This window comes from Gekko japonicus, unplaced genomic scaffold (assembly GCF_001447785.1).
Source record: "Gekko japonicus isolate JY-2015 unplaced genomic scaffold, Gekko_japonicus_V1.1 scaffold14, whole genome shotgun sequence".
Lineage (NCBI taxonomy): Eukaryota > Metazoa > Chordata > Lepidosauria > Squamata > Gekkonidae > Gekko > Gekko japonicus.
Genome location: NW_015176452.1, coordinates 581,409 through 599,753, shown reverse-complemented (window position 1 = coordinate 599,753; position 18,345 = coordinate 581,409). Strand labels below are relative to the sequence as shown.

Sequence of the window (18,345 nt, the reverse complement as noted above, 5' to 3'; positions counted from 1 at the left end):
CTGAAAGTTCACCATTGCAGTGATTACTTCTTCGTCATTCAGCACAAAATTAAACTTATTGAACAGAAGTTAGACAATTATGAGAGCTCAGAATGAAAAATTTGCTGTTCTGGAACATCCTGTATACATTATTCCTATCAGAAACTTCTTTGATGTGTCTAAGATGTCTTAGTGAAAATATATGGACAATATTTTTACTTGTTTGCCTAGGAGCTGCTATCAGTGAGTCCCTCTAAAGCAGCAGATATGATTTCTGTCCACTTCAGTGACCAAATTGAACAAATCATTCAGACCTTGCAGGTAAAGTCTTCAGGCTGATGTGTCTTCTCTTTTGAACAGAAAGGTCAGAGCATGATAGGCTGCAGTAATGGGATTGGGCAGTTGCCTAAAAGTTAAAAACTGTCAAACCAGGTTTGGGAAGTGGGCTAAGAGATGGTGTCCTGCTGATAAGCACAAATTACACATGAACAATAACAGAATGCCCCATCTATGTGTTTGTACAGTGGCTTCTGTGTTTGTGGCTCTTTATCCAACGAGTACATGTCTAGAGGCATGGGAGCTCTTCTACAGCCTGATCCTATTCAGAAGTGAGTCCATTTTAACCCAAGTAGATGTATGTTAGGAGTATGTCATTAACTAGATATTAGCTAGCTAGGGAGAAAACTTCATGTTCTGCAGGAAGGTCTGTTGTGCCAAACTGTAATCACTAAATACAAGGAGTCAGCTACTTGTTTGTTCATGTGCTGGCCATATTTGCATATAAGATAGGGTGGGAGAATCACAAGGGGGTTATGATTATAAAGGGAGATGATCCAACCCATGTTGCCCTCCATCACTTCAGGCAATTATCTCCCCAGCCTGGCTCACTTCACATATTGGAGCTGGGGTGGAAGGACAGTACATGCAGTGGTACAGCAAAGAGAGAGAAAATACATTTCATTTTGTGCTCTAATCTTTACAACAAAAGATAACTCCATACCCTTCTTATATGTGAGCATGGCAGGCATATGAGTGACATACACGGCTGTACCTGTTTGAACCTAAAGAATATATTAATCATTATGAAGTTACTTTCTGGACCAAACATCAATATAGAACTTCTGTAATCTATAATTAGGAAATTATTTTTATTAAGTAGCCTACTAAATTTCTATTACTGCTTTGTGTATGCCACAAACATACATTCAGGCAAGGCAAGGTAGCTAACAATGTTCTTCCTAACATTTATCACATTCACTAATGGAGCGCTTGTCATTCAGCTACTGAATCATTTTAGAAACAATTGGAACCTATTTTTGGTTGAAGCAATTGCTGAATTGGTTCACTATTGTATACAGTTTTGCTCTTGGCCAGGTTTGTAATTGACATCTTTTAAAGCTTTTAAATAGCTTTTTAAAAACTGTAGGAAATGGTTCCCCCGTTTCCTAGTTTTTAAAAAGCTATTTAAAAGCTTTAAAATCTCAGTCATAGGCTTTGGCAGTTTCATAAAGCTTGAAATCTGACTTCCCTTCACTTCTGATCAAATCAAACATGCTCAAAATTTATGCATGATCTTTAATAGAAAGGATCACAAGAATTCATTATTTGGCTGCCATTCTTTGGCCATTAATATCCCAAACCTGCCAGGGTCCATCTATTCAACCAGGCTAACAATCCACCTCTTCATGTTCTATAGTTCTGAAACCTCTTTCACCTCTTCATGTTCTAGAGTTCTGCAAATCACCTGGTGAGTCAGGAGGGTGATGCCATGACCTAAACTGGGTTGTATCAGTAGCACCACTTTTTTTTTTTGGTTTGGATATTTTATCTAAGAAGAAAAATGGGAGCAGGAGTGGGGAAAGAAAGAAGAAAAGTGATAGAGTAAAAACAGCAACAACATTGTTGAACCCACATTGTTGGATAATTGTGGGTTCTAGATCTGAAAAGGTAAAGAAAATGCAGGACTTGATTGTCATTACCAGTAAATCGCCATTTTCACAGTAAATGAGCAGTGGAACAAGTTTAACAAAGGATATTGTAAAATTCATTATAACAATACTTAAACCTGTTTTAGCAGCAGGACATTAAAGGGCTGCAGAGAATCACCACTGCACGGCCCTGAAACGCAACTGCAGCATCCCCCCCCCCCCCCCCCCACCCTCAAAGGCAAGAGATGTCAGATGAGTATGGAAGATAGCTAATGGGACTTGATTTTTTTTAAAAAAGAGAGCATGATAGCCAAGTGCTCCATACTCCTTTCATAAACATAATTTCAAAGGGTGGTTGTAAGGAGGGATTTAGAGAAGAACAAGATGGAATGTTACAGCAACTGATATAATTGTCAACACATGGAAATCTAAAAGAGATACCCAGGAGAAATTCAACTAACAAAAAGTATCACAAAGATATTAAGGAGTGTAATTTTCATCCCTGGTAGTTTTGAATCCAGAACATGAGTGAATCTCTCTCAGGTACCGGAAATTATCTTTTCTCTCTGGAAGATGCCATTCTTCTAGGTCACTTTCATTTACATACATAGCACCTTAAGTTCCTCGGTGCTGTGTCTGTGCAAGGGTGAATTTAAAAACACAGAATTTAAAATCATCTGTCTGTCAAATGCAGTGCTTCATCTACTTTTTTCCTTGCCTGTCAGGATCAACATTTGCTTTTTCAGTTCTTGAAGAACCTACTTGACCCAAGGTATGTATACAGGATAACTATCAGGTCTTATTTCCTGAAACTTAAATTTTCATTAGCATTTTGACATGGATGTTAATTAACAGGAAAGTCCTTTGGCTTCTGGAGGGTAATGAGATGCTGGAAAGCTGCTGTTAGAGAAGAGCAGTCCTTGTGAGAAGGGGTCTTTCCATTTCCTGTCCTGGGTGTAATATCTCCTCTGGCTTCCAAGGAATGTTCCCTGGAAAGTATTCTCTAGGATTATTGTTTGTCCACTCAACACTCTTCTCAAAAATACCAAGCTTGTGTAAAGAACGCAGAAGAGAAGCTAAAAGGCTGAAGGAACTGTTGTGTGATGCTGACAAGTTTATATTAAACTCTTAAGATCATACTTGTATGGAATAAGAAGTTCACATGAATGTGTTTGAAGTTACAGAGTCTGGCTGTGTATATGGAGCTGCTGCTGTCTGTGGTGCTGACTCTGCTTTCTTTCTCTCCACATACACTCTTAATAAAATAAATCACAACTACTGCATCTCTGTGATCCTTCCAGTTTTATACAAGAATCTAGTGATGCTGTTTTGATGGCTTTGTGATCCTAGGCTGTGACAATTTTTTTGATTGTCTCAGCTGGGGTGCTGGAAGCATGAGGCCTTTCCTTCTTGTGAAGGAAGCAGGTTTGTGACATGAAACGGGAAGTCATCTGGCAGATCAGAATTGTCAGAATTTGATAGAGACCTTCTTCTCTACAGGATGCTGTGTTCTAGGGAGCAGCACTCCATTTCAGAGAAATATGTTTTAGCTGATTTGTCTTTTAAGAAGCCCTTTATTTTAGTTTTGTGCTTGTGCTGGCCTTTTTTTTTTGCGCATTTGGAGAACGGCATGGTACCCTGTTTCCCCGAAAATAAGACCTACCCAAAAAATAAGCCCTAGCAGGATTTCTATGCATTTGTGGTATAAGCCCTAGTGTGTCTTCTTGAGAAAAAATAAATATAAGACAGTGTCTTATTTTCGGGGAAACACAGTATTAGAAAACGAACCTTAATTTTTCTGGCTCATTCTTTTGATAAGAGTGATTAGGCCTCTCTCCCTATGTAATACCTTACATCCATCAGTACCATGGTATCTGGTCGCTTAGCTAAGTAACGTTTAAAAGATCATCTCTTCATGAGTCTGTTACTTTTGCTGGGATCACAGCATAAAAATGGCTTGAGACCTCTGGCATCTTTGATTTTTTTTGTGTGTGGGGGAGGAAATGCCTTGAAAATATCTTAATTGTTAGACATCGGGCATTGATATTGTTCACGCTGCAGTCTGTAACTTACAAAATTATTCTTTATACTACAAACATCAGTTTGTATCCCCGTTAGCCTTTTTAGATTTCTCCACAAACTCATATGGGTTAATGCTCCCGGTGGCAGGTGACAGATTTCTGGAGAAGTGCTGGGCAGGTTTGGGAAAGCGTGAGAAGTCTGTTGGGAAAGGGTCATTTAAAAAAAAATAATATATGCACAAGCAAATTATTCTTGGAAGAGTAGAGAGTGTCTGTAAGGTGCACTTGAAAAACTGAAGATGATGGGGAAAGATTAATGGCATCACACTCATGGGCCACAGCAGAAAGAAACAGCAGCCTCGGCAGTAGTTAACCTCCAGTGCCTTTTCAGATCATTTTTCTTCTAGAGGAGGTTTGAAGACCATTCACAGATGTGTCTCTGCTTATTTAATGAAAATATCAGCTTAAAATGCTGTAGAAGAATGCCAGAGCAAAAGTATTTGTTAAAATAATGACAGATATAAAACTTGTATCAACCACACCGCCAGCAAAGATCCAGGCATGTGTCTGGTGTTGACACGCAGAAACCATTCGCAGCATGCTCCATATAATTTGCCTCCATTGAAGTCATATAATGTGCAACATCAGCATTCTGGTTGTTGTCAGGGAGAAATTCTAAGCCAGCACTATTATTGCTGAGCGGGGGTTGATGCTGGGCACGAAATCTGTGTGCCAGGTGCTCGAATGCCACGATAGCTCTGGAAATCCTCACACAGGAGCTGTTTCCAGAAGCCTCTGCATAATGCAAGTAATGTGTGCTCCAGCTCTTAGTCTGATGTAATACTTTCTTTGTGACAGGAATTGTTAGTTCAGAGAAGATTACATTTGAAAAATAGTGAAGGTTGTTACATGAGCTGTAGTAATGTGTTTTAGTGGTACAATTGCTCATTGGTTCTGCTTATTTCCCAAGGCAATTCTTTAGCTATATTTCCCCACCCCCTCCTCCCCCTCTGGCCTTGTACCTACTTTAGAATAAATCTCTGGCTAAATTAAATGTGCCAGCCTAATCCCCTCTGTAATTTAATTCCCTTTGGTGTAGTTACACCATAGAAAGAAATCTAGCCCAATGTACAGTCACAGAATCAACAGAACCTGAAGACAATAGAATCCTGTCTTTTAATACAGGACCTCTGTTTTAATAAAATCTCTCTCTGAAGTGGGAGACAAGCATGCATAGTAATATAAAGGGTATTACCTGGTCTTAAGGTGCATTAGATATATTAACCAAGATGCTAACCTGCCATAACAAACCTTTTCCCCCCATTTGTACCTCTGCAAATCATGTATCATGCACTTGCTCAGGGAATTTGCCTGTCATAATGTAATAAATTGTACCCCTGCTTCATGTGATTTTGGACAGTTTGTAGTTGAAGAGCCCTAGTGAAATGCCCAAAACAGTGGTAATGTTTTTTTAAAGTCATTCACTGATTCTTTTTCTTAGCATCTGTCTGTTTTTAATTTCTCTTATCCTTGACTCAGCCATTTGGACTTACTAGCCAAAATCCCACGACTTTCCAGGCTTCACAGTAGGCAATACAAGTCAGTAATATTATATTCTGTGAATACTAATAATATGACTTGTCTTTCTGAAGGTTTGTTTGTTACTTACCCTGCATACTGTTTTTGCCTGACAAATAGCAGATCTCAAGTCTGTTGTGCCATTTGTTGTTTTTAGGGAAGGTGTCAATCAAGACTTGCTTCAGCTCTCTCCCTCTGTTACTGAACAGTTTATTGAATTGCTGTGTCAGTATGAGCCTGACCAGGTTTTAGAGACTTTACAGTTCCTGGAGGTCTACAGGCTGGAAGAGACAATTCAGGTAAGGCAGAACTGCTTGGATGTGAGACAGAATTGATAGAAAAATAATTTTGGTCAGGATTCTTTCTACTGAAGCCAATCTGATTTAGCTGAGCTCTTATGTCTGTAACTGTGCTTGAACCTGGAATGAAACTAGAATTCTCCGTATTACGATGCTTGGGAAAGACATTGGGAGCTCTTGGGGTCAAAAAACAAACACAAAGGTTCATGTAACTTCCCCTGTGGGTTTGTTTTTAAATAAAAAGCAGCCACTGGAGGTAGGAATCTGGAGAAGAGCACAGGTGCATAGAGAAATGTGCCAAACCTCTTTCTTCCAGTCCTTCCTCACAAAGATTTTCCCCTTTGGAGCAAGTCACAAAGAACTCCATTTAACATGTCTGCTGCATGGGTTTCTTCCTGCTGCTGGATATCTTCCTGATATCTTCATTGTTTTACTGTTACAGATTTGTTTATCAGGTTTCTCCATGGCTTAGGGTTTTTAAACACTGTTTTCAATCAACAGTGGCAAAGATTGGGTGTACCTTTTGCAGTACATTGTAGTACATGAGGTTATATTCCAAAATATGCTCTGAAATGCTCTAAAACTCATTTTCTGCATACAGTAGATTTAATTAAAACAATTCTGTGGCATTTGATTCAGGTTGTCCAGAAATATCAGCTGCACGAAGCTTCTTCCTATCTGCTTGAGAAGAAAGGAGATATTCATGGTGCCTTCTTAGTTATGCTTGAGGTATTATAGACTGGGTGGTTTACTTTGAAATACTGTGGTCACTTTCTGCTCATGCATTCTGTAACTGAATACTTTTATGTTGAAGGCTGTAAAAAAAAGGTTGCTCTGATTATGGATAAACTTAGCATATGCCCAAATTCCATAAGTCAGTTTGCTGTACTGTTTTTATGCAGAATGGCAAATCATTTTTTATTATGAAAGAGGGACAATTTTGTCTGTGGGATTAGTTCTAAAAATTGGAATCCAAAGCCACTGTTTTCTGCATGAGCCTAGTAAATTACATTGCATGTGTTTTGATTAGCTATGTACAGTTGGATTTGCTTTAACATTTTAACCAAGATATTATGTTGTGCCTATGGTAGTGAGGAAAGGACAGTGGTTGTATGTCAGAAAATGGGTTGTATTTGTGTACTTGGAATGGGGCCACACTAATTTGTATGGGGCACCACATTAGAAAGAAAACAAGAAGAAACACCCTCATGAAATACTAAACAAACTACACAAGTACAAGAAGGTATATAAAAAATAGGGATATATTATAAGGTAAAAATGAAAACAACACCTGAACCCACAATATGAAAAGTGTGACAAGCAGACAAGTGTAAACAATATTCCATATACCATTAAGAAGTGTGTTGTCACAGCTCAGGTGGGGTGTCACCTGACGCTGCCACCACTCTGGATTTAGGTTCCCTTGAGAAGGCCCAGAGCACCCTCCCAAGACCTTCAGACCTCCCTTTTGGCTGAATAATAGGCGTGAGGACCAGGCAGAGTGAACAGTGAAAATAGTTTATTTTATAAGAGGTCAAACAAACAAAGTGCAGAATAATAACAGTAAGTGGGTGAAAATAAAATAAATCAAATGCCCTGTGCCTAAATATATACTGTCCCTAGCTCACTATTCCAAGTGACACTAGACTACTCACCCTTCCCTCAGGATGAGGGTCTCTTCCCTGCAGCAGCCTTCCTTCTGGCTCTGCCTTCTGTGAACAAGAACAGCTTTTCCTGCTGCTCCAGATCTTTTATTCCAAGCCCTCCTCTTTTCCTATTGGTCAATTTTGGCTCCAAAACATCTCAGGGGCTTCTGGGAGTTGTAGGCCCAGCCTCACCTACTGCTAGTCAGGCTCCCTGGGCCTAGTAGGCCTCTGGTGGCAGAGCCCAGATCATGACATGTGTACATACACAGACGTCTAAATGGCATAATTGTAGAAATACAAGCAATAACAACACACCTGATAAACTAAGGATTGCCAGCCACACTCTGGAAAAAGATTTTTATCTGATCATTTCTGCATATTCAATTTTAAAACAGCTACAAATTCAAATTAAGGAGCAAAAAAAGGGGATTTCACCCTTGCTGTATGAAATACCAAAATAATACTATCTCATTCTCTGCCTTCAACATGTCATTGTGATGCTGCTAAGGACTGATATTAAGGTAGTGATTCAATAATGGAATGAAATTTTGGGAAAAACAAGTGAATCCCAAAGTTCAGCTGTTACTTCACTCACCTGTTCTAAAGGAAATTAAATGGGACTAGCACTTAGTTAGTAGGTGATAATGATAAAATGACCCAAAATGGTTAGCTGAAGGCAGAGAAGGAGTTGCCTCTTTCACCTATAGTACATTTCTCCTGTAATTGGCTCCACAGAAATAGCAAAGCTCTGCAAAAAACAGAAATAACTGGCGGTAAATCTTTCTTTTTTTTTAAAGGCCCTATGACTTTAGCTTACAGGAGTGTATTTTTTTTCTAGTGGCTACAGAGTAAGCTGTTGACACTTACAAATGACAATGAAAGTAAGTTTGAAAACTGAGCTTTCTTCATAATTTTCATTGAGATTTTTAAGAGACAAAGTCAGAACTGAAATAGTAATAGTGGGTTTTGTCATGTAGCAGTGGAGTGTGTGTGTGTTCCTCCTCCTCTCCACATTCATGCAGTGCCTGACACTAGGGTTGCCATCCCCCAGGTCCCAGTGGGGGTTCCCCCAGTTTTGGGGGCTCCAATCCGTCACTGGCCAGCGGGGGGAAGCCCCACCCAAGCCCCACCCCCAAGCCTGACTGCTGACAGCCACCCCCTCCCTCCCCTCCTGCAACATTTAAATGACCCTTCAGCTGATCGGCAGGGAACATGTGGCCCACAGGTCAGTTGGAGGGCCCTTTAAATCTTGAGGGAGGGAGAGGGGTGCACACCACCTCCAGCTTCTTCCCAAAAGCATTGAAAGGATCCCTTTAAATGCTTTTGAGAAGAATTGGGGGGCCCATGCATGCCCCCCACCTTCTGCAAAGCATTTAAAGAGATCCTTTAAATGCTTTTGAGATGAAGCAGGGGCACGCACACACCTCTCCATTCCTGCAATCCAAGCTGCAAATTCGTTGCTTGGAGTGCAAGTGCCCCCCCCCGTTTCTTCCCCAAACCATTTAAAGGAATCCTTTAAATGCTTTGGGGGAGAAGCGGGGGGGTCCCCTGCAATCCAAGCTGCGAATTCACATCTTGGAGCACAGGCTCCAGTCCTCAGTGTGATGGCATTGCTTCTGTGTGATGTCATGATGTTGGGGCTGTCCCTACCCCCCTGGAACACCCCCTAAAGTCCCCCACCAGGGACTTGGAGGGACCTGGCCAGTTTGGTGTAGTGGTTAAGAGTGCCGACTCTAATCTGGAAGAACCAGGTTTGATTCTCCACTCCTCCACATGCAGCTGGGTCAATCATAAGTTCTTTCAGAGGTGTTCACTCAAGTTCTTGAGAGCTTTCTCAGCCCCACCTATCTCACAGGGTGTCTGTTGTGGGGAGGGGAAGGGAAAGTGCTCTGAGACTCCTTCAGGTAGTGAAGGGCGGGGTATAAATCCAGTCTCCTCCTCCTCCTTCTTCCTGACACCCTTCTATAAGGAGACCTAATTCACATGATTCCTGTCCCCCCCAAAAAAAGACTGGATTTATTAATTTTATGTGCATGTAGTCCTCACTATGTGGTACCCACCTCATTCATTGTTATATGAATGGGGTGGGGTCTTATATCATGTGCAAAAGATCGCTGTTCCATAAGTGCAGGGCTTTTTTTGTAGAAAAAGCCCAGCAGGAACTCATTAGCATAATAGGCCACACCCAACAGCAGAAACTCATTAGCATATTAGGACACACACCATGAAAGGAAGGCAGTTTAAACTGCCTTCCCTTGGCTTGCCCGGGTGCCCTGTGGCTGCGGGGAGCCCAGGCAAGCCGGCCCTTGGACAGGCCGGGGAAGGCATGGGGAGGCATCTTAAATTAACACACACCATGTGTTAATTTAAACCTTCCAGGGGGGCCCCCAGCCTGCCCGCCTCGGCGTCGCTGGGGCTGTGTGTCGCTCTCCAGGCCTTCCCTCTGTAGCCATGCACACAGAGGTTTTGGCTGTAGTGGGCATGGCCAGCTCTGAAGCCAGCCGGAACTCCATTCCTGTGCGTTCCTGCCCAAAAATAGCCCTGCATAAGTGTATGAATCAGCCTAGTAAGTATCAAATACCATTATACTGATATAGGAATAAAGCACAGGGTTCCTAGAGCAGTTTTCCTGAGTAATTTGTTTAGTGTAGAGAAGAGACTGTTTGCAGTCTGCAGTGGAATTATCAGGGTATTTAAAAAAAAATAATAAACTTGTCCCTTCAAATCTGTCTTTAAGAGAAATTCTTCATCAAAGTGTATGAGAAAACTACAATTGTTAGAAAAGCTAAATGTAGTATGTTGATATTTTAGATTTTATATTTAGGCAATCTGTAATCACTGTTATTGTAAAAGGAATTTTACAGGCTTTTCTTTACGCTGAAAAATCTGAAGAGATTATATGAGCCAGTTGGGTATTTTTGTCCATATTTATCTGGAAAGAAGCATTTTTAAGGCAGAATCAGCCCATAGTATATCCTGTATTTAATGAAGAGGTAATTGTGTTCGGTGGCATCTGAAAATATCATTAGCTCATGCAGTTATGCCCTATAGATTTTCTTTCATATTTTTCGTACTCATCTGACCTCTGAGTTTCATATTCCTTCATGCCTAGCCACAACAGCATAGCAGAATAGCAGTTAATTGGCATCAAGCAATAACAACATGAATGATGCAGCTCATGTGGGGAAAAGATGTGCAGAATTCTCACACAATCTTGGGCTACCTTTCCCCAGAAGACACTTCCTCTTTCCCCCCCTTAAAATATCAAACTTGACCATGCCCTTAAGTATTAATTCTGTGAAGTTGTAAAATACTAATTTTATAAAGCGTACCTACTATGGCATCCTCTTTGACTTAAATTGCCAGATAATAATTACTGTTTGTTCCTTAAACCTAGAATCAACAGAATGTCCTTCCTTAAAGAATATTGAACTTACCTTAGTGAAAACAATTGCGCTTTGCCAGAGGAATTCGCACAATTTAAATCAACAGCAGCGAGAGGTAAAGTCTGCTGTGCGCTGCAGTCTAGAAGCAAAGTGCTCTGTTTTTGTTCTCTGTGACTTTTGTTGTGTCAGGGTCAAACTAGACTTTAGGACAAATGTGTGATTGCTGGTGTAAAGTTACACATCCAGTTCTCTGTTATCTTTTGTTTTGTCTAAGACAGCTTACTTTGTGTTGTAAAATCACAAGGCTCTGAGTTTCCCCACACTAACCCTGCTATTGGTATCTATTCAAATTATTTAGTTTGGCCCTTGTTTTTGTTATTCCAGAAGTTGAGTAGCCTGTACAAAACCCAGAGAAGATAAATGAGTATCTTGGTGCAGCTGAGGAAGTGAGATTGGGGGGAGGAGAGGTGTGAGCAGAGAACTTTGTCTTATCAGATGCACAAGCGGACTCTCACAAGACGACCTTTTGAATTTTTTTGTAGGCGCTGTGGTTTCCACTGCTAGAAGCCATGATGTCCCCACAAAGGTTATCTAATTCTACTGGGCTATGCCTTTATTCTGACTGTAAGTATGTTGGTCTCCTGTCCTGTGGCACAGATGTGTACTGCAACGTAACCTTTATATGCTGTTTCTTTTAGCTTATTAACTGAAGTAGATAAGAATGTGGTTATGTTTTCCACAGAATTAGTTCACAGCACTTGGATGTACCCTGAACCTTGTAATACAGCCTGGTTATTGCTGCGTCTTCCTTTTCCCTATAGCAAAGTCATGAAATTGAGCTTAGAACAAAAGGGTGTGACATTTAAAGCATTTTTCTGTGTTAAAACTTCAGCCCCCTCCCACTTTTTGTGCTTTCAAAAAATTAGTATTAGAAAATTCATAGAAAAATGCCTGTGAATTTTTGTGTGTTTTGTAAGATCCTGTAAAAGTTCATCACAGTAGAAAACACAGTAGAAAACTTCATCTGTTCACAAGCCACCTGAACCACAGAATGGTTCTTACGTCTGTTCTTGGTGGTGTCCAGAGTTATTGACAAGAATTCACTCTCCTTGGCCATTGACTGATGTATTTGTTCCTCCAACCCAGTTTTGAAGAACCTGACGATGCAAGTGCTGAACAACATGGCATCTTTCATTGCCCTACCATCGATCTTGCAGAGAATTCTACAGGTGAGCTGTTGAGAGAGGAGATACTGTCGTTAATCAGCTTGCCTTAACTAAACAGTTTTATAGTTAAACTGCGCATGCTATGATACTGTTCATGTGGTATATATACTTTTTAAAAATATACACATTCATGATGTCACATATAATGAGGGGAGAGTGAAAAGTTGATTTAATAAAAGGGGGCTTCTTGCTAAAGGGGAAATGTTAATGCATACTTTTAATATCTCTATTTTAGAAGATATTAGAAGAATTTAATATGAACAGGAATTTATAGGAACACTCTATACACTATAGGACGTTCCAGGTTCTTTTACTCTGCATGGCGGGGGGTGTCTTGTTTTCTTTTAAAAGCCAAATCGGCCTAACAAGCTGTCAATGAGGAATGGCTCATGGAGGGAAGCTGCTTAACAATAGCCCTAATTTTTCAGCTAAAAAACATCACCAGCTGCCTTTTTATCCACGGGGAAAGATACAGGGATTCTGTATCTTTGCCCTCAAAACAGCATGGAAAAGGTGGGAAAAGTGATTTAAGCAGCCTTTCTTCCAGCAAGCTTCACAGTTGCCCAAATGAGCTTCATAGCTTTTAGGGGAAACCCCCACAAAGCCCCCTGTATTGTGTAAGGTGAGCTTCTCATTTAAACTAAATCTAAACATATTGTCCTGAAGGGTTGCCTTTTAGGGTTATATTTACTTTCTTTTTGCTTTCCTCAATTGCTCTCCCAGAAATAATTTTTTTAATTTCCTATACCAGGGGTCATTTCGTAGAAAAAGAGGTGCAGGGGGCTCATTAGCATAACTCATTAGCATAACTCATTTGCATATGCCACACACCCTGACATCACCGGAAGTGTGTCAGAAGGCAACGCACACCGCTCAGGCTCCACTGGACTGTTTTGGATTGCTAGCTATTGGGGGGGGGGGACGTGCAGATCTGTCCTCACAGAGGAGGAAGAGCTTGTACCTGAATAAAACTTGGTCTTAAACGTACCACTGGACTGTTTTGGGCTTGGGGGGCCCCTCTGCAATTTACCTGGCTGCTTCTTGCTCTGACTGAGGGCTGCTGGGAGCAGGGGGGTGGGGCTTATTGCATGTGCCCACCCCCTGGGCTCTTTACTGCCGGAGCTCCGCTCCTGTGCTCTCCTGCAGGAAATGACCCCTGTCCTATACAAAGCTCTTTCTGTTCTTGGAATTGTATGTTTTGGGGTTTTATAATTGTTTTCTTAATAAATGCTGAATTTGCAAAATTGTATACATGCCACTGTGCACATAGCCAAATCAGTTTGATTCAGGTGGCTGCGGAAACACTGAGAAGAAGGAAGAGTCTTGAGATGAGATCGCTTTGCTAGCTTCTTCTGATATGTGGATTTAGCAAAGCTTCTGTGTGATGAATTGCACCATTCCCAGCAATTCACAGCGGACATGGGGAGTTTGCAGTGCCCCTCCAAACATTAACACTATAGTGAAACAGTGCACAAGGAGACATGTGAAAATGCCCAGGAAGAGGGGCCACATGAGAGTGTAGTCTAGATCAGTCATTTATTTATTTATTTAAAACATTTATGTGCTGCATTTCCACCCAAATAGGTTCCCCGAGGCGGTAAACATAAAAAAAAATTTGAAACATTAAAGTGGCATTTAAAGTATTTATACGAATCAATAAAAAGCATGTGAATACAGAAACACAACACAACTGAATTGGGGAGATGGGCCAGTAAGAGTTATTGGAGGAACGCCAAACAAAACAAAACAAAAACAAATACTTTTAACAGCATTAGGAAATGCTTATGTAAATGTCACTGATCTTTGACTTTTATCTTGGAATGCCTGTTTCAGAATTAAACTAAAACAGAAATAAACCAAAGTAATACCAATACCAACTATTAAACAGTCAGTCTTTAAAGGCAGTTATGGTAAATAAGCCACAAACCAATTCTTCCTGTTTGGAGCTTTATACAGTTTTAACAGACGACTCTTAGGAAACGCTTTGCTACGGTCTCTAGGTTATGCCTGCCTCAGAGCTAGGGGGAAAGAAGCCTTGACTCCTGGCTTTATTAAAACTAACAATGTAACTGGGTGGGGGGAAATGCCACCTACATTGTGACAGCTTCATGGAAATGTTTACAGCAGAGGTCCCCAACATAGTGCCCATGGGCACCACGGTGCCTGCTGCAACTTTTCCTGGCACCCACCAACTGTTTTTAGAAAGTGGGTGGAATTTCTTGCCCAGCAGGGTTTTTGATTGGTCACTGGAAATGTGAATGGCTGTACAGATTAAAATAACATTGTTTCAGTTGCAGCTGCCACCACAGTGATAGTTTTACTCTCTTGTAACTCCTCTTTCCCAGTGTATTTTTAGACTACCTTCCTTCTCCCCTGCACTTGGGCTTCCTCTTTGTGTATGGTTCCACATGTGTGGTAGCCATTTTGTAGCTGCACCAACCACCCTATGTGAGAATGCCAAAGATGCCCACAGGCTCAAAAAAGTTGGGGACCCCTGTTTTACAATATCCCCTGGAATTACAGCTCATTTCCGGACTACAGAGATCAGTTCCCCTGGAGAAAATGGCTGCTTTGGAGGGTGGACTCTATGGCATTGTACCCCCACTGAGGCCCCTCCCTTCCCCAGGCTGCATCCCCAAATCTCCAGGAGTTTCCCAACTTAGTTCTGACAACTTTACACCCCATCACTGGCTGCAGAGTGATAAAATTGCTTACCAGTTTGGTGTAGTGGTTAGGAATGCGGACTCTAATCTGGGAGAACCAGGTTTGATTCCCATGCCCACACATGCAGCTGCTGGTGTGACCTTGGGTCAGTTACAAGTTCTTTCAGAGCTGTTCTCTCATGAGCAGTTCTCAAAAGAGCTCTCTCAAGCCCCACCTACCTCACAGGGTGTCTGTTGGGGGGAGGGGAAGGGGAAGGAGATTGTAAAGTGCTCTGAGACGCATAAAAACATAAGAGAAGCCATGTTGGATCAGGCCAATGGCCCATCCAGTCCAACACTCTGTATCACACAGTGGCCAAAACCCAGGAGCCATCAGGGGGTCCACCAGCGGGGCCAGAACTTCAGAAGCCCTCCCACTGTTGCCCCCCAAGCATCAAGAATACAGAGCATCACATACAGAGAATAGACTAGAGTAGGAACATAAGAACATAAGAGAAGTCATGTTGGATCCAGCTAATGGCCCATCCTGCCCAACACTGTGTCACACAGTGGCCAAAAACCAGGTGCCTTCAGTTTTTGAAAGGTGAGGTATAAATCCAATCTCCTCCTCCTCCTCTCCTGTCAGCTGTAATATGCAGAGTATGTAGCACTTTCTCTACGACAGGTTTAGAAGCAAAGTCCAATGAATCTAACAAGCTTATTGTCAGTTTGAATTGTTCTGTGTATGGGATGGTGAAGGAGGTGGGGTATAAATGAACCCAGGATAATCAACTATAGGAAAATGTTCTCACTGAGTTATTGGTTCAGAAGAATCACTGGGTCATTTCCTATAATGGGAAACCCTGTGCTACAATTCCCTTTGTAAAATATTTCCTTCCTTTTCTTGTGTCTGTTTAAATGAAGCTTCTGTGGCAGTGTGTGTGTCACATCTCATATGTACAATTACTTGGTTGGGGCTTGCTTTCTGTTGGTGCTGTCAGATGCTGATAGAAATAATTATTACTGGCACTTGAATAATACATCAGATACGTTCAGCAAACATTGTATTACCCAGCATGCCATCTACACTGAATGTAATTGTGGGTAAGGAAACAGGTGGATTATCCCTTTGTGTTAGCTAATCTGCAACAGACTGATCTGTAATTGGGTCTGAAGTTGTGTTTAAAACAAGGGGAGAGCCTCCTTGCTTTAGTCAAAAGGCAGTTTTGTCCATAAACGATAGAAGTACCGAATTGCTGTTTTGCCATAGATACACCTGGGCCATGGTTTCTCATTAGTTCTTACTTCTATAATTGAAACTTTATTAAATGTGATTAGCATTAGGCTTTGATTTAAATCTGTCTCATGAGAGGATTTTATAACATTAATTGAAACCATGTGTTGGAATTTTGTCACCTTCCATTTAAAGTTCTTCTGTTCTTAGCCAAAAAGGGCTTCAAGGATGTAACTTATTTGTTGTATAGAGCAAAAAGCAGTATTGATATCTTTAGCTGCAAGGATTCAGTCCCTAAGTTTAAGAGCCAATTCACTATTTAACACCTGATGTATTGAAGATTGGAGTATGGGGGACCATTTTAATCAAATATCAGTGGTAATTTCAATTTGAGGTATTGGAAGTATACCAGTTGTCCCATCATTCAAAATGTTTTTGGAAATGCAAATATGAAGCATAAGTGGCTGATGGTCACTTTCCGGGAGACACCCCACTAGAAACAATGAGACATCACTCAAAAAAGCTGGTGATACTAATAAATACTCGATCACACTGGCACCCCTCTGACTAAAATAAGTAAACTCACCGTATTTTTCTCCTTCTATATTCCTGTTACCGTTGTTTGGGTATACTCTGTGCCTTTTAAAATGATCATGCCACAAATGCATGGCCATCTTAGATTAATAAGAGAGATGTCTAGAGTGGTCTGTACATGCAAAACTTTGTACATGGACCCATCAAGCAGCTGTCTCCCTGCTCCTTTCTACCCCCTTCCATTTATCTTCTAACTCTTAATGTGCACACACTACTGAAGTGCTTCAGGAAAGAAGAGCTGTCTCCTTGACAGATAAAAATAGCTTGCTGTATGTCATGGATCACGTACATGCTGTGCTAAGGGCCCAGACATCCCAGTTGCCCTCCATAATTTATATGGTGCCTCAGCATGATGTACTTTCTATGCTACTGCTTCTAAATTATACATGCTAAAATAAAATGTACTTACTGAAAACAGATTGTGACCTAAAAAGACACCACTACCTTTGCATAGATGTAGTATTGGCATGGCTCTCTGTTTTCTTAAAGTTTGAGCTCTTGAATAGGTTAAAAAAAGCCCCTGACCATTAGTTTATATGTATATTTGTAAAATAGGAAGGAAATTGTAACAGACACTGTGTAAATACCATCCTGTGGGTGACTTTAGCCCTCCTGAGATTTTGTAGTATCATTCATTCATATTACTTGCAAGTAGGCTAGTTTCTGTTGCTGCTCTGTCAGTTTATTAACACATTTGTATACCACCATGCAGATTGCAGCGCCTTCTGTATCTGGTTTTGCAATGTAGCACTAAACCATAAGTGGTAAAGGAAGCTGCCACAAGAAGAAGGTGCCATTTGGAGAGAGGGTTTTGTGCAACAACTGCTGTTTTGAGTTATGCAGCTGTGCATAGTCTCCAATCTGCTATTTTTTGACTGGCAGGTATTGACACAGTCTGTGCGGCTTGCAGGTATTAGCACCGAATCAGCAGATCTGACATTTGGAAAAACCATTGTTCTGTAAAGCAATGTGCCATCTACTTACTTTAATTCTGTTAATTACCATATGTCACTGTAATGGTTTCAGGTAGTAGCACAGGCTTCTTTAGCACATTAAGTAGTTAAGACCACTGAGATGTATTCTGGTTTAGATAACTCAACTTATGCTGTTGTCACAATATAATTAGCTCTGACCTGGATAGTCCAGGCTAGCCCAATCTTGTCAGATCTCAGAAGCTAAGCGGGGTTGTTCCTGGTTAGTACTTGGATGGGAGACCATCAGGGAAGCGTAGGTAGAAGCAGTGGCAAACCACCACTAAACATCGCTTGCATTAAAACCCTATGGGGTTGCCATAACTCGACTGCAGCTTGATGGCACTTTCCGCCATCATGATATAATTTCCTTCCTAAAACGTGTATCATAGAGGGTATCTGTCTCCTTCCCCCAAAGATTCATAGAAAGCAAATTTGAAACATCCTCCAGTGATCTGAATAACTGGCTGTTCAGTCTTACTGTTGAAATAAATATTTTAAATTTATAACTAGGCAGATTTTATGTTCTTTTACTTTCACTTAAAAAGTGCTTCATATGAGCTAATTAAGTAATAAAGGTGAGTCTTGATATCTCATTTCTAAATCGTTGGAATGTATTTCAGTGCTGTGTTAGGCTGTATGTTTTTTCTGCTGCCACAAGAGCTGCACACTTTAAAATCATAAGCAGAACTTGTCAAAACTATAAGAAATCTTTCTTACAATTTTATAATTATCTAAGGGAAGTCCAGCTGACCTTTTCTCATGAGGCAGTAGGGTATCATATCTTAATTAAATCTCACACATGGGTGAACCAAAAATCATTTAGAAAAGAATTCAAATA

The 18,345-nt window shown here is 40.9% G+C and overlaps 1 protein-coding gene across 1 annotated transcript in view; it reads left to right on the top strand.

The window, feature by feature from the left end:
* Positions 1-18,345, top strand: part of VPS8 (VPS8, CORVET complex subunit) — a 120,764-nt gene that overhangs the window by 72,195 nt on the left and 30,224 nt on the right. The window contains exons 34-41 of the mRNA XM_015426819.1: positions 211-300; positions 2,633-2,679; positions 5,664-5,805; positions 6,445-6,534; positions 8,290-8,332; positions 10,849-10,952; positions 11,380-11,461; positions 11,984-12,066. Coding sequence (XP_015282305.1) covers positions 211-300; positions 2,633-2,679; positions 5,664-5,805; positions 6,445-6,534; positions 8,290-8,332; positions 10,849-10,952; positions 11,380-11,461; positions 11,984-12,066 — 681 coding nt within the window. The remainder of the gene's footprint in view (positions 1-210; positions 301-2,632; positions 2,680-5,663; positions 5,806-6,444; positions 6,535-8,289; positions 8,333-10,848; positions 10,953-11,379; positions 11,462-11,983; positions 12,067-18,345) is intronic.